At 46.3% G+C, this 13,708-nt stretch overlaps 1 protein-coding gene across 1 annotated transcript; it reads right to left on the minus strand.

Annotated features, from left to right (window-relative positions):
- Positions 1 to 12,059: 12,059 nt before the first annotated feature.
- HTR1F (5-hydroxytryptamine receptor 1F) lies at positions 12,060 to 13,160 on the minus strand. The gene has a single exon (XM_009482232.1). It carries the CDS (start codon positions 13,158 to 13,160, stop codon positions 12,060 to 12,062), a length of 1,101 nt encoding a protein of 366 aa, XP_009480507.1.
- Positions 13,161 to 13,708: the final 548 nt, after the last annotated feature.

Consider the following 13,708-nt stretch of genomic DNA (forward strand, 5'->3'; position numbering starts at 1 on the left):
CAGTTTGTGAAGAACTGCAGCCCGTGGGAAGGACCCATGTTGGAGGAGTTTGTGGAGGACTGTCTCCTGTGGGAGGGACCCCACACTGGAGCAGAGGAAGAGTGTGAGGAGTCCTCCCCTGAGAAGGAAGGAGCAGCAGAGACGAGAAGTGATGAACTGACTGCAACCCCCATTCCCCGTCCCCCTATGCTGCTTGGTGGGGGAGGGGGTAGAGAAAAAGCGAGAGTGAAGTTGTGCCTGGGAAGAAGGGAGGCATGGGGGGAAGGTGTTTTAAGATTTGGTTTTATTTCTCATTACCCCACTCAGTATTGATTGGCAATAAATTAAACTGATTTTCCCAAATTGGAGTCTGTTTTGCCCATGATGGTAACTGCTGAGTGATCTCCCTGTCCTTACCTCGATCCATGAGCTTTTTCGTTACATTTTCTCTCCCCTGTCTAGTTGAGAAGGAGAGTGATAAAGCAGCTTTGGTGAGCACTTGGCATCCAGCCAGGGTCAACCCACCACATAGATTCACTCTTCCAGTAACAGGAATGGAACTGGACAGCTGACAGGGACCAACTGAAGCACTTGGGTGCTTCAATGATTAGGCAATGCAAGAGAGAAAATTCCCTAGCATGAAAAATGCCAGGGGAATTCGAAACAGTCCTTTCACCTCCTGAGTTCTTCTCTTGCTCAGAAGAGATCTGCCATCACGTATCCCTTATATTTGGTAATTTCTAACTCTGGAAAGGATCATTTGTGACATTTCCGCTCTATGTTTGTGTACACCTGTCTGTGTGGCCTATACATGTTTCTTTTTCTACTTTTTCCAGGCTCAGTTGAGACTTCAGAGCTTCTCTACTCAGTACCTGCAGTTTGCATTGATATTACATCCAAATCACACCTCAGATGCTCCCAAAGATTTTTATTTTGACTGTTATAATCCTCTTTTTTCAAAGCTTGCTATGGGAGCTTCAGCCAGGACTTCCTGCACATACTTGGCTTTGTCACATGGGAAACACTTAGGTCCATTTTTCTCTCCCCTTCCCTAGTGTGATCTTGTGACATGAATGTAGCAGACATCTATTAATTTCAACACTTCCTCCTTCCCACCTCTATGTTGTTACTGTGTTTTAACGCATTTCTTCTCTTTATTTCCATCCTTCTTCTCCATCTGCCTCCCTCTCTGTTGAGACCAGTCATAAAAAGCTGAAAACTATGTCATGAGTGTGTTGCTGCCTGTGTTTCAGGCAGTTAGACAATGTTTATTAATGGAGTACACCTCCTGGGCTGTAATTGTACATCCACTCATTCTGCAGTCAGCTCAGAACTGGGTACTCCTGATGCAGCCCAGCAAAGAGGGAAGACGAGAATTCAAACTCCTGGGCTGCTGCTCTTGCCAACGTGTTTGTCTTATGTGCTCGCTGCCCTACGAACCTGGATGGTTTGTAACCTTCTGCCCAGTATGCCACCAAATCCAGGGACCCTAGAATTTAACAGAAAATAAATGAAGACAGTGAGACTTAAATTATGTTGAAGTGTGAATAATTTTTCTTTCCTAGAATGAGATTCCAGTCACTGACCAGTCCATAGTTTCAGAGTGTAATTCTCCCCTGCCCTGTGCCTTCCTTTGCCCTTTGCACCAGTGCAGTATGAGAGGGGTTACAGCTTTTGGCAATGAGAAAGTTTTGGCCACTTTACACAGTACTGTGCAATAGCAAAAGGTGGTGAAGAGCAACTGTGAATGAAACCTCTAGTCTGGTGACCACAAACAAGTCCAAATCAGAAACAGTTATTATAATTAACGTCATTAGTTTAAATGGAGAGGCAAGTCGCTATTTCCTACATTCTTGGTATTTCTCATGACTCCTTAGAATTTAATAATGAAATAAACCCAATAACATAAACAAAAGAACCAGCTTCTCTAGAAACCATCCTAGAAAATTTTAACCTGCCGCTGAGGCCTGTACCATCAGACGTTATCAGGGGAGCTGAGCTCTGGTGATTTGTAATGTTTTTTTCCCCTATGTACATTTTCAAACAGTGAGATGTTTCTGCGCAGCGTTTCAAATGGCAGTCCTTCCCGACCTTTGCTTGGGAGGTCTCACAAACACTGCTGAACTCTCTAGACTTGTCAACTTTAATTGAAATCCCCTAGGGTCTTATTCAGCTAACAAAATGGTAGAGAGACATAAACTACCTCAATTTTGAAGCAGCAATGAGAAGAAGCAAATGTCATGTCCCTTTCTCCTTCCTAGGAAACCTCCATTGGAGCTAGTGGCTGCTTGTCCCAGGAGCCTCATGTTGCAGAAGTGAGTATTAACCCAGAGGAAAGCCGCATTGCAACTGTGTCCCCTTCTCCCACCCACCCGGTCTTCAACCTGCTGCATGTTCAGCGGCTCCTCTTGGGTTATCATCCTAGTAATGATCCCTTTTGTGGCTGCGCGTGTGTTCATTGACCTTCCACTGAAACTCTTCTTCGTGCCCATGTTGCAGTAAGTCTCTCAGTCGCTAGAGATTGGTCATTAATGATCAAGCCCTAATGAAGGGGAGTGCAGGTAGACAGATGGGGTCTGAGAACCTTGCTGGGAAGGGGAGGGACCCCATGCTGATGGTCTCCCAACTTGTCAGACCCTTGGTGCTGCCAGACGCTAACCCCCGCCCAAGGGTGCGCCCGCGCAGCCGTGGCCTCGGGGGAAGGCTGCAGAGCTGTGCCAGGTGACCGCCCGGCACGGGGCAGCACCCAGTGCGATGCCAGGGATGAGGGTGAGCGGGGTTTATCAGCCAGAGGGGCCCACGCTGCCGGAGGAGCTGACCCTGGGGGCAGGCCGGAGCAGGTGCGGGGGGGGGAGGCTGCCCGGGCCAGGCCGGGTAGGCAGCCAAGCCTCTGAGGGGGCACCCCCGGGGTGGGGGGGGCAGCCCCTGGCTGCCCGTGGGGAAGGGCGGGGGCAGGGGAGCGCTCCGACCCTCCGGGGCACGGTGGGGCCCTACGAGGCCAGGCTGAGAGAGTTGGGGTTGTTCAGCCTGGAGAAGAGAAGGCTGCGAGGAGACCTTATTGTGGCCTTTCAGTACTTAAAGGGGGCCTCCAGGAAGGATGGGGGCAATCTTTTTAGCAAGGCCTGTTGTGACAGGACAAGGAGGAATAGATTTAAACTAAAGGAGAACAGATTTAGACTGGATATAAGGAAGAAATTTTTTACAGTGAGGGTGGTGAAGCACTGGAACAGGTTGCCCAGAGAGGTGGTAGAGGCCCCATCCCTGGCAACATTCCAGGTCAGGTTGGAGGGGGCTCTGAGCACCCTGATCTGGTTAAAGCTGTCCCTGCTCACTGCAGGGGGTTGGGCTGGATGACCTCTAAAGGTCCCTTCCAACCCAAAGCATTCTGTGATTCTATGATTCTGTGATCCCGGCGGCTGGGGCCCGGCGGAGGCGGGCGGGCGGGCAGGCCGCGCCGCCGGGGCCGCTAGGGGGACCCGCCCGCCCGGGAAATGGCCGGCCCGCAGCCACCCGCCACCTCCGGCGGTGTCCCCCCGCCCCGCCTCGCCCGGGCGTGCCCCGCTGCCGGGGCCCGGTTCCTGGCGACCCAAACCCTGACACTGTTCCCCTGAAGGATCCTTAAATAAGTTCTTTTGTCCAATAGCACAAAATAAGTCAAACCTTCTACTGAAATAACTCTTACCCTTCGTTCACGGTGTTCATTGTGCTGTGGGTAAGAACAGTCAGAGCGTGGAGTGGGTTGAGTAGAAGGGATGGCTCGGAGAAGTGTTACTTGATTTATTTTCTGTTGAATCGTTTTCTTTCATTTTTTTTTCCTGTCTTGTTTGCAGGTTTAGAGCTTGGAGGGTGTTTTAGTTGCTTTTTGTTACTCTTCTCCAGTCCAAGAAAAAAGAGAAGCGGTGGAGTAAATTGGTTATGACGTGCTTTAACGCCATGTTCACCGGGCTGGAGGCACAGAGGAAGGCCGGGTTGGCAGGGCTGGGGAGGGCAGGATTGGTGTATACCAGGGTGCTTAAACAAGGAGAGGCAGGAAACATGGTAGTGGTTTGACTTTGAGTAACTTGTATTTGTGGAACATAAAAGAAGCTAAGCGTATATCCCTGGCCCTGTCGGAAGCAAGGGACAAGTCTCCGTGCAGCACTCTTCCTGTGCTGAAGGTGGCTTTTGGAAGGGGGAGAGGGTAGCGTTGAAATGTAGGTAAGATTTTAAAAGATGGGCTTTGATACTACTCATTTTTTTCTCTGCTGTTTGTAGCCTTTAAAATCTCAGTACTTGCAATTCCTCAGTCTCAGCAGCTGTGCGTGCCTGGTGCTGACTAGTATTGTCCCACTAGTCTTCTATAAGGATCCTGTGTGCTCAGATATGGAGTACTGTACTGACCCTGTGTGGGATGGAGATGGCAAAACAACCTCCTCTCCCTCTCTCTGCTCAGCTCCTGGGAGGTGCCAGGCAGCTTCAAAGTGAACTGGCACTTCTGTTAGTTGGATCTGAGCTGTGATGAGTTCAAGCAAGTTTATTTCAAGGCTGCCTGGCTCTATAAGGAGAAAACTGCTCAGTCTTTGTTTCTCCATGTTCTCTTCCTCCTTCCCCTTTTCTGGTTTGCTTTGCTCCACAGCCCTCGTTTTCTTCCCTCAGACTGTAGTATGTGATTCCTCATGCAGTTAAACAAAGGGGTGCTCAAAATCCTACACCTGGGGAGGAGCAACCCCATGCAGCATATAGTATATGCTGGAGGCTGACAAGATGGAAAGCAGCTTGGCAAAAAAGGACCTGGAGGCATGCTGGTGGACACAAAGCTGAATGTCAGCCAACAACGTGCACTTGCGGCAAAGAAGGCCAATGGTGTCCTGGGCTGCATTAGGAGGTATTGCCAGCAGGTCGAGGGAGGTGATCCTTCCTCTCTGCTCAGCACTGGTGAGGCCACACCTGGAGTGCTGAGTACAGTTCTGGGCTCTTCAGTACAAGAGAGACGGGGACATATTGGAGAGAGTCCAGCGAAGGGCCACTAAGGTGATGAAGGGACTGGAACATCTCTCCTATGAGGAAAGGCTGAGAGAGCTGGGACTGTTCAGCCTGGAGAAGAGAAAGCTCAGGGAAAACTTATCAATGTATATAAATACCTGAAAGGATGGTGCAGAGAAGATGGAGCTGGGCTCTTTACAGTGGGGCCTATTGACAGGACAAGAGGCAATGGACCTGAAACACAGGAGGCTCCATCTGAATGTAAGGAACACTTTCTTACTATGAGGGTGACTGAATGCTAGCACAAGTTGCCCAGAATGTTGGTGGAGTCCCTATCCTTGGAGATTTTAAAAAGCGATCTGGACTTGGTCCTGGGCAGCCTACTCTAGGTGGCCTTGCTTGAATGGGGAGGATTGGATGAGATGACCTCCAGAGGTCTCTTCCAACCTCAACTATTTTGTGATTCTGTGATTCTCACACTAGCTTTGAAAACACCCTTTGTTTTCTTCTCTTGTTTTGTATGCTGAATGGCACCCCAGGACCTCACCCAGGTTGAGGTGCTGGATGCCTGCTTCCCTTGGCTTCTGGTTTTCTACCTGTAAAAGGGAGATGAGACCTCCTACCTACCTCAGGTAATTAGTTAATCATATTTCTTCAACACTTTGGAAACAAGATGGGAGAAATATTCATCAAAATGCAAAAGACCATCAATGAATGAGATTAGAAGGAGTCCAATGGTAATATAACTTATATTTATGTGCGTGAAAACAAGGCCATGCTTACCTGTTAATAGATACATCTTGCTTGGAAAACTGTTTTGGGTTCAAAATGACCGCAGTTAACTTGCTGTGAAAGTGGATGTGAAGGAAGAAACCACAACCTGAAAACCCTTAACTTCAATTTTTATCATCTTAAATTCCAGTATTTTTGCATTTACCCAAACTGAATGATGACCTCAAGCTTCAGAGCTGAACTTTTTGATGAGGGGGCATGTGCTTTACTGAGCAGCACAGAGCTGATGAGGTAGTTCAGCACTGTCTTGCTAAACAGACGGGAAGGACTGAAAGAGCCCAGCTCAGTTAGGATTGACAACAAGCTGCAGGAAATGATATTAAGAGACTGTTACTATCCAGTTGAACTCCCCTTGCCAGGGAAGATGGGCCAGATGCTGGATTGCTCTTTGTTTTGTTTCTAGTTAGTACTGACTAAGCTTGCTGCTGGTGGCCTGCTTCTTGAAGAGATGTCTTTTTGCATCTGTTTGGGGAGCAGTGCTGGCCTGTGTTGAGCCCATCTGGTCATGAGGCAGTTCAGGCTGCCTCCTGGCTACCTCCAAAATAATAGATGGGTGTGAAAGATTTTGACTATTTTTGCTGTGGTTAAAGACACAGCTTTGCTCCTGCTGGTTAATGGTGTGTGTTTGTGGAGCAACTATCTTCTAGTGACTGCCAGTTTAGAAACAACTGAGTGCAAACTGGCTGATTTCTTATTTCATGGCCATGGACTATTTTGTGCAGCTTTGTACTGTGAAATACGGGAAACCAGGCTTAGCCAGAAGTGAGTTGCTTAGCAGACGCTTGCTGTCATACAAATTAGCCACAGCTTTTGCGTCTTGGAGTGCTGCCAGCAGAGAGCTAGCTATTGGATTAAATGTGTACCAGCAGTCATGATCTAAACTGAAAGTGAGAAGATTAATCGCTCTTCTAGCATTATCTTAGCAGTTAGCGCTTTTTGTGGTGTTAAACATGTTTTTCGTCTTTAAACCCAAACCATAAAATACTGCTCTGAGTTTCAAATGAGTATACAGGCAGAACAGGAAAAGATTTAATTTATTGAGAGAAAGTATCATGCATGTATAGGAACTGTCTTGCTTTAAAGTGGAAAGGGAGGCTAATTGTGTTAGTGTTGTCCATCTGGTATGTAACAATGAATACCTTCAAAACTATAGTTTAAATAAATATATGCCTTAAGGACTGGATACAATTGATTTGAGCTACTAGTGGATAAAAAGTAACAGAATTCAATAAGCATCTTTGACATTATTCTGCCTCAACCAAGATTTTTAATACATAATTGTATTGCACTAATAATGTAAATAAACTACATAATATAGTTTGACTAATGAAACTACTTTTTCCTTGCCTAAAAATATTTCCCTCTGAAATTTTCCTGAGTTGCAAAGTTCTTACTTAAAAAGTGACTCATTTGAGTGTGAAATAAACAACTGGAGTTTAGGAAACTCATAATTTAGTAAGTTCCTAAGGTTATAAGGTTCCTTTCAGTCATTGGTATCTGTTAAGAGTGAGGGATTTGACACCAGAAGGGCTGTTTTGTAATTCAGTTGGTAACCTTGACTGTTCATGCCAATACTGCTGACTTCTGTTTGTTCTGCTCTCTGTAATCTTTCTTCTTAGCCAAGCTTGGTATCATCGGGGCTTTCATTTCTTGAGTTACTAAATGATGACTAGAAACACCAGATCAAAGAAATATTTATGTTTCTTTAGAGGTTTAGCCTTCCTGGTTGAGGATTAAAATAGGAAAATTTGACCCAGGCTCCCCAAAAGACGAATGAAAGATCCTGGGGGGGGGCACGGAAATCTGTTTAATTCATTTCTGGATTTTGCAGAGGAGGAGATAGCAACATCTTGCTGGTAATTTTTAGCAGTTCTGCTATTGGTAATACTGTCCCTGTAGCGCAGCAGCACTTTTTGGAGGAGGAATATGACAGCCACCAGCAGACGCCATTTACTGCTGGGGTGTTGGAGTGCTTGTGAGTGCCTGCTGTGACCTGTAGATGACTGCTGACCCATTAGCTCTCTGTCTGAGAACAGCTGCCCATGCACTGGTGCAGCTCTTGTTTCTAGATAAGGCACAGTGTTAGGTTTATTCTTAATCCTTACAGGGGTGCTACAAGGGTTTCCTCATACTTTTCTTGCAGCATTTACTCTTTGGTGTGTAGAGTTCAAAAAAGCTCTTCCTTCCAATGGCTACAGCAGTGATTTTCTGTTTCCCTTCTGCAAGGGAATCTGAAATGCAAAGGCCAAATAGTAATGCATACTTGCATAGAAATAATGTGCTGAGTTTGTAACTACTGGAGAAAATAATTTGGCACATAGCTATTTCTGTGTACCTCCCTAGCACCAAGAACAATTAGACACCAGCTGAAGACAGTGACTGCCAAAAGCGCATTTGGATGAGGTGGGTGTTTCTGGGTGGTACAGTCATGCGTTAACAAGTGTGACTGCATCACTAAAACAGAAGTATATTTGTATCCCCAAGCCCTTTGTAGGGATATGCCATGCTCAAGAGGAAAGGACATGGATAAAGCATCTGGCAGGGAGGAAAGGAAAAGAAATGAGTACAGGATAATGAGGTGTCTTTAACTGCTTGCTGTTAGCAAAAACCATCCACCTGAACTGGATATAGTGTTCACAGCTGCTTCAGGAATCATTCTCTGTGAAAGCTGAAGTAGGAGCAGATCAGCTGCTCCAAATCCAGTTCTCTGGGTGTTAGAAGAAATCTAAACTGATGGGCGGATGGGTGGGCAGCAGACAGCACCAGGGAGGGCAGCAGCAGCAGTAGGGATAGGGATGCAGGAAGCTTTGTGCGCACTAGAGGAGATGTAAGCCCTTTCCCTGCAATACACATACACGCTCTTCTGATAGTGATAGGAAAACAGACATAATTTTTTCTATTTGCTGAGACTGAACTCTCACAGGGCACAGCACTACTTGCAAAAAATCTTAGCTCCAGTCCATGAAATCTTGCTCCCTTCTGCTCCTTGAATCCAGTGCTGAGCTCCAGTGGATGCCTGTGTACTTCACGGGGAGGGACAAACAGCATCCCACAGAAATCTTAACCTTTATGCATTTTGAGAGAGGAACTCAGTTTTTTTCTTAACACATCATATGCATGGATAAATGCTAGTGATTAAATGATACTGTGTGGGGCTGTGTGATAAAGTGTTTGGCACAGCGGATTCTGTTAGAGAACGAGTGATGAGTTACAGTCAGACACCAAGAAATGATGGTCCACAAGCCGCAAGTGCTTTTAATAGGATAACTACACACTTGTTTGCTTAGATTTCTTGTAATTGCATCTTCCACCACTGGAGTGTTGAAGGGTGAGCAGATACAGCTCTGTGAAAATGATACAAAAGAAACCAGCCTGCACCTTGAGAAATGTTTAGCAGCTTAATTAGATTCAGAGTATAGTACTGTTAACAGTGCATAAATGACAGCTATTTTCTGTTTATCTACATATCGTTCCATTCTGTGAGCTTTATCCATTATTATTTAAATATGAGTGTTTTAAGTATCTTTTCTCCTCAAAAGCAACCCCTATTTTTTCTTCCAATCTGATTTCACAAGATATTGTCAGACTTCTCACATGTAAGTGGATAAACACTATACTCTACCCTCCAGCAGTCATAAAGGGAGAAGCAGGGGGAGAGGAAGTCCTACCCCTAGATATCCAATGTTATGACTCAGTACTCAGGAAATGTGGGAAACAGAGGTCTTCAATCATAAATGTTTCAGTGGGGTTTTCTTTGCTGCCTTCTGCTAATCTGCTAATCCTTTTAGAAAGCTGAATTCCACGTCTCTTTCTGGAGACAGTAGAGCACAGCTGATGTTTAAAGCAGTTTTTTTCTTTCAGCATAATACAGCCATTGTCAAGGTCACAGGGGCTGCAGAGGCTGTGCTCTGACTGCAATGGTAGTGAAGTGCGCTAGCTTGCACTGAGCATGAGCCAAATTCCATTCTGTCGCATCCTAGTATCTTCAAAATTTATCTGTGCTACTGCTGCGCTAGAGCTACACGGCATGACAAGTGAGCTTTCCATTAGATTCCTGGCTGGGTTAACATCAACAGCAAAGCAAATACACCGTTTTTAGTACTTCTGAATAGCATCTCATTTGGACCTTGATGTGAAAGCAGAATACAGTAAGTTGCAAGTGACAGAAAAAAAATAGTTCAATATCTCAGGTTTCTAACCTGGTCATCTTGAAAGAAACACCTCTGACAGCTGTTGTGCCAGCTGGTAGCTAGTGGGCAAAATACAAAAATTATGAAACTCCAGAGTTTGTAATACAGGGGAGGGAGAGGGGGAGAGAGAAATGACTGTGATGGCTTCTTTCTGGGTTTTCTTGTCTAATGCAAACTGCTGAAGGTCTCTTGGAAGAACAACTGCAAAGACCAGTGATACCTTTCCCAAACTAAGGGTGTGCATAGTGGTCTCACGTCTCTGCTTCTCTGTGATGTCCCTAAGCTGCTGGCCCACGTGCCAAGCCCGAGCACCTTTGCAGGAGACTGCTGCTGCTGACAGCAGGCTTTGTAGTTCCTGTAAGGAGCCTCAAGTCCCTATTCCTGCTAGACAGCATTGAATGCTTGACAACGAATGCAAAGCCAGGGTCTTACTGACACAGCCTGAATCTGTTTCCCCTGAAAAGTGCACAACCCATCCCCAGGTTCAGATGTGGCTCTTAGTGACTCATCTGCACTCAGGGGTAAATGCCCACTGCTCTGTTAGTACCTTTAGCTGTTGGCAAACTTGCATTGCTGGTTTTGAGGCAAGGGCTGTTCTTGCACTCATTAGTGCTGTGGTTTGGCATCTAGAACATGTAAATCGAGATTGGCCAAGGTGCCGTCTTTGAGGCCTTAGAAGGCAGCCCACAAAGGGATTTGTTTATTGTGGTTGTCTTTGGCTGAACCAGTTGGCCAGGGCTGGCTGGCGTGCCTAGAAGGTCCTTTTAGCTGCACTGGGACTGGGGAAATGGACTAGGTGCTCTGGGGGAAGGAGGGGTTTAGAGGTGCCAGCCAGTGAGCATCCCACAGGATCCCCTCCCCAGGTGTGCACTGCGTACTGAGGCCACTCCCCCTGCCCTAACTGGAGAAGCTGCTGCATGGCCTTTTCCAGAGACCCACATTGCCAGCACTGTGGTCGGTCTCTGCTTGCTCACATGCTCGGACAGAGGGTGCACGGCCTTAGTGCTTGAGGCAGTTGAGAAAAGCCTTGGGGGACCTTGGGCTTCTGGGGGTGGAGGGCTGAATATGCTGAGCCAGAGCTGCCAGCCTGAGTTCTTCATTAGGTGGCCCTCGACCAAACCTCACTAAGCCACCCACCAACAGCAATGCTCTAGGGGCCCTGGCACAAACTGTGTGGCTGGGTTTGGTGCTGAAAGTCACAGGGGCTGTGTCTGGCCAGGTGTGTAAGGGAAAGATGAGGACATGAGGAAAGGAGTGCCTCATGCTTCTCTCCCTTCTAACATCTCTGTAAGGAGGACCAGCTGCTCTTTACAAGCTTAAGTCTCCCTAGCCCCTACTGAAACGGTGTCTCAGAGCACCAGGCGCTATGAGCACCCAGCTCACTGGAGGTGCCCCAGCTGTCTGGTTGTTTTTCCTGGGGCCATGCCCACGTCTGTTGTGGGTGCGCAGTGGCAGAGGGCTCACAACGCTGGCTTGCTATGAAACTGGTAACCCAGGAAAGCACCTTGTCTGCTGCTGGGGTGCTGCAGGGGCAGAACACAGGGAAGTCCTTCATCTACAGGAGAAGGCAGGGCTGCAACTGCACTCAGCTAATCAACGTAGGATGATGCTAGGTATGTTTAACGCTATTACCCTTCTCTGGGGATGGCTTGGCTCTATGCTGCAGGCCTGAGCCAAACTAATAATATCATGTCTTAATTCCAAGGTATATTTTCTATCTTCTTATTTGTGATTAAGGTTTAAAACTTGTGTGTTGTTTTACTTAAAACTTCATTGATGACTGAGGGTTACTTTTTTTTTTTTTTGAATTTTGCTTCTTTGTCTACTTCAAGTGTGTGTTTCCTTCATATTTAAGGTAATACCTTATGCTTCAAGCTAGGCAGCTGTGCAAATCCCAACCGGATCAGAGCCACAATATGCTACCCCTTTTTTCAGAGCAAAACTGATCCCAGATGATCCATCTCTTTAAAACTTGGGCAATTTATGCTCCCAGTACTACTGATACAAAAAAGTCATAATGTAAATGCAGAGTCTTGGTGCATTTTTCCTTAAATACAACAAATGTCATCTCAGTTATATAAATTTATACAGGTTAAAAAAACAATGAGTATGTTCTCCTTGTATGAGCAAAAGCTCTTAAAGATATTGCCTACACCGCACAAGCTTCTGGAAGGCTTTCTTGAAATCTTCATTAAAGATTGTGTAGATTAGAGGGTTAATAAGGGAATTTATATATCCCAGCCATGCTAGGAAATTAGACATGTCTTCTGAGATGTGACATCTTTCACAGGTATTAACAACTACTTCTTTTACAAAAAAAGGGAGCCAGCAGATCACAAATGCCCCCAAGATCAGACCCAGAGTAGTTGCTGCCTTTCGCTCTCTTGTGCTAGAGATTCTCTGTTTTTTCCAGGACTTCTCGTGCTTAGACTCAGACCTGGGGCTTCGTAGGGTGGTATTGGTTTTATTGCAGTCCACCAGGGGATCTGATGTCTTCTCTGCTGTGCTGGGCATTGAAGCTGATTTGGTGCTTCTTTCACCTGTGTCCAAAAGGACTTGTCCATTTACCTCCTCCCTTACAATCCGGCTAACGCTTCTTCTGTGAAATGTCTTTGCTGCCTTGTATATCTTGTAATAAAGGATCAGAATCAAGGCCAGTGGGATATAGAAGGCGCCAAAGGTAGAGTAAATGGTGAAAATAATATGGTCGTGTTTGATGATGCATTCGTCATCTCTGCTGGTTGTCTGGTGCCGCCAAAACAAAGGCGGCATGGAGATAAAAATCGATATGATCCATACCACTGCAATCATGATGCCAGCATGCTTAGGTGTCCTTTTCCGTGCATATTCCACAGCATCTGTGATTGCTCTGTACCGGTCCAAAGCAATGGCAGAGAGATGCAAGATGGAACACGTGCAGCATGTAATGTCCACGCTCAGCCAAATGTCACACACCACTTGCCCCATGATCCAGGTCTCCTTTACAATGTATACAATGCTGAAGGGCATCACTAGGACTGCCACAAGGAAATCAGTCACTGCAAGAGAGCAGATTAAATAGTTGGCAGGGTGGTGGAGCTTTCTTGTCACAATTATTGCAGTCATCACGAGAGAATTGATGGCCGTTGTCATTAGTGCAAGCACAGACAGGGTAATGGAAATGAGAATCTTGGATGTCACCCATTTGAATAGTTCTTCTGATGTTCCGTTTTGTTCAGTTGAGTTTATTAAATCCATGTTCCCTTTTAAAGGTGATCTTTACCAGTAGCAGTTACCTGTTGGAAAAGCAGAAGCATTCAGAAAGTGCATTCTCAGCCTCCAGAAAGTCTTGGGTTTTGTCATCTTAAAAGACTATGGGCCCCAAACTTACAGGAACCTCAGACTTACCATTAGAAATTATTCTGGCTCCAGGCAGTTTTTCCTGGCTAGCACTATGTGGGATGCTCTACCTCCAGAATAGGAACCTCCTCTTCCTCCTTGGTTGTGCTGTTGGGAAGGGCATGTTTGCATGGCAGAGGAGAGGAGCATGCTGTGGTGCCCGAGATGGCCCTGCCCATGGGTTACTGCACGTTGCTGAACGGGGAACCAGCCTTGTTCCTCAAGCAGGGCAGTGGCATCAGTGCGGCCCCTGGGATGCAGAGCCAGCCCTCCTGCTAAATTCTTACTCTGAATGAATTGTAGTGGAGTCTTGAAACTGGTTAAATGCAGATAATATCACCCTAAAGTAAGTACTAATACAGATTTTGGGCTAGCGCTGTCTAGTCCACTAAGCAATGTAATGACTG

The sequence above is a fragment of the Pelecanus crispus genome, chromosome 1 (genome assembly GCF_030463565.1).
Source record: "Pelecanus crispus isolate bPelCri1 chromosome 1, bPelCri1.pri, whole genome shotgun sequence".
Lineage (NCBI taxonomy): Eukaryota > Metazoa > Chordata > Aves > Pelecaniformes > Pelecanidae > Pelecanus > Pelecanus crispus.

Bases quoted from the DNA above. Each gene is read 5' to 3' on its own strand.
- HTR1F (XM_009482232.1), bottom strand. From the start codon at position 13,160: ATGGATTTAATAAACTCAACTGAACAAAACGGAACATCAGAAGAACTA.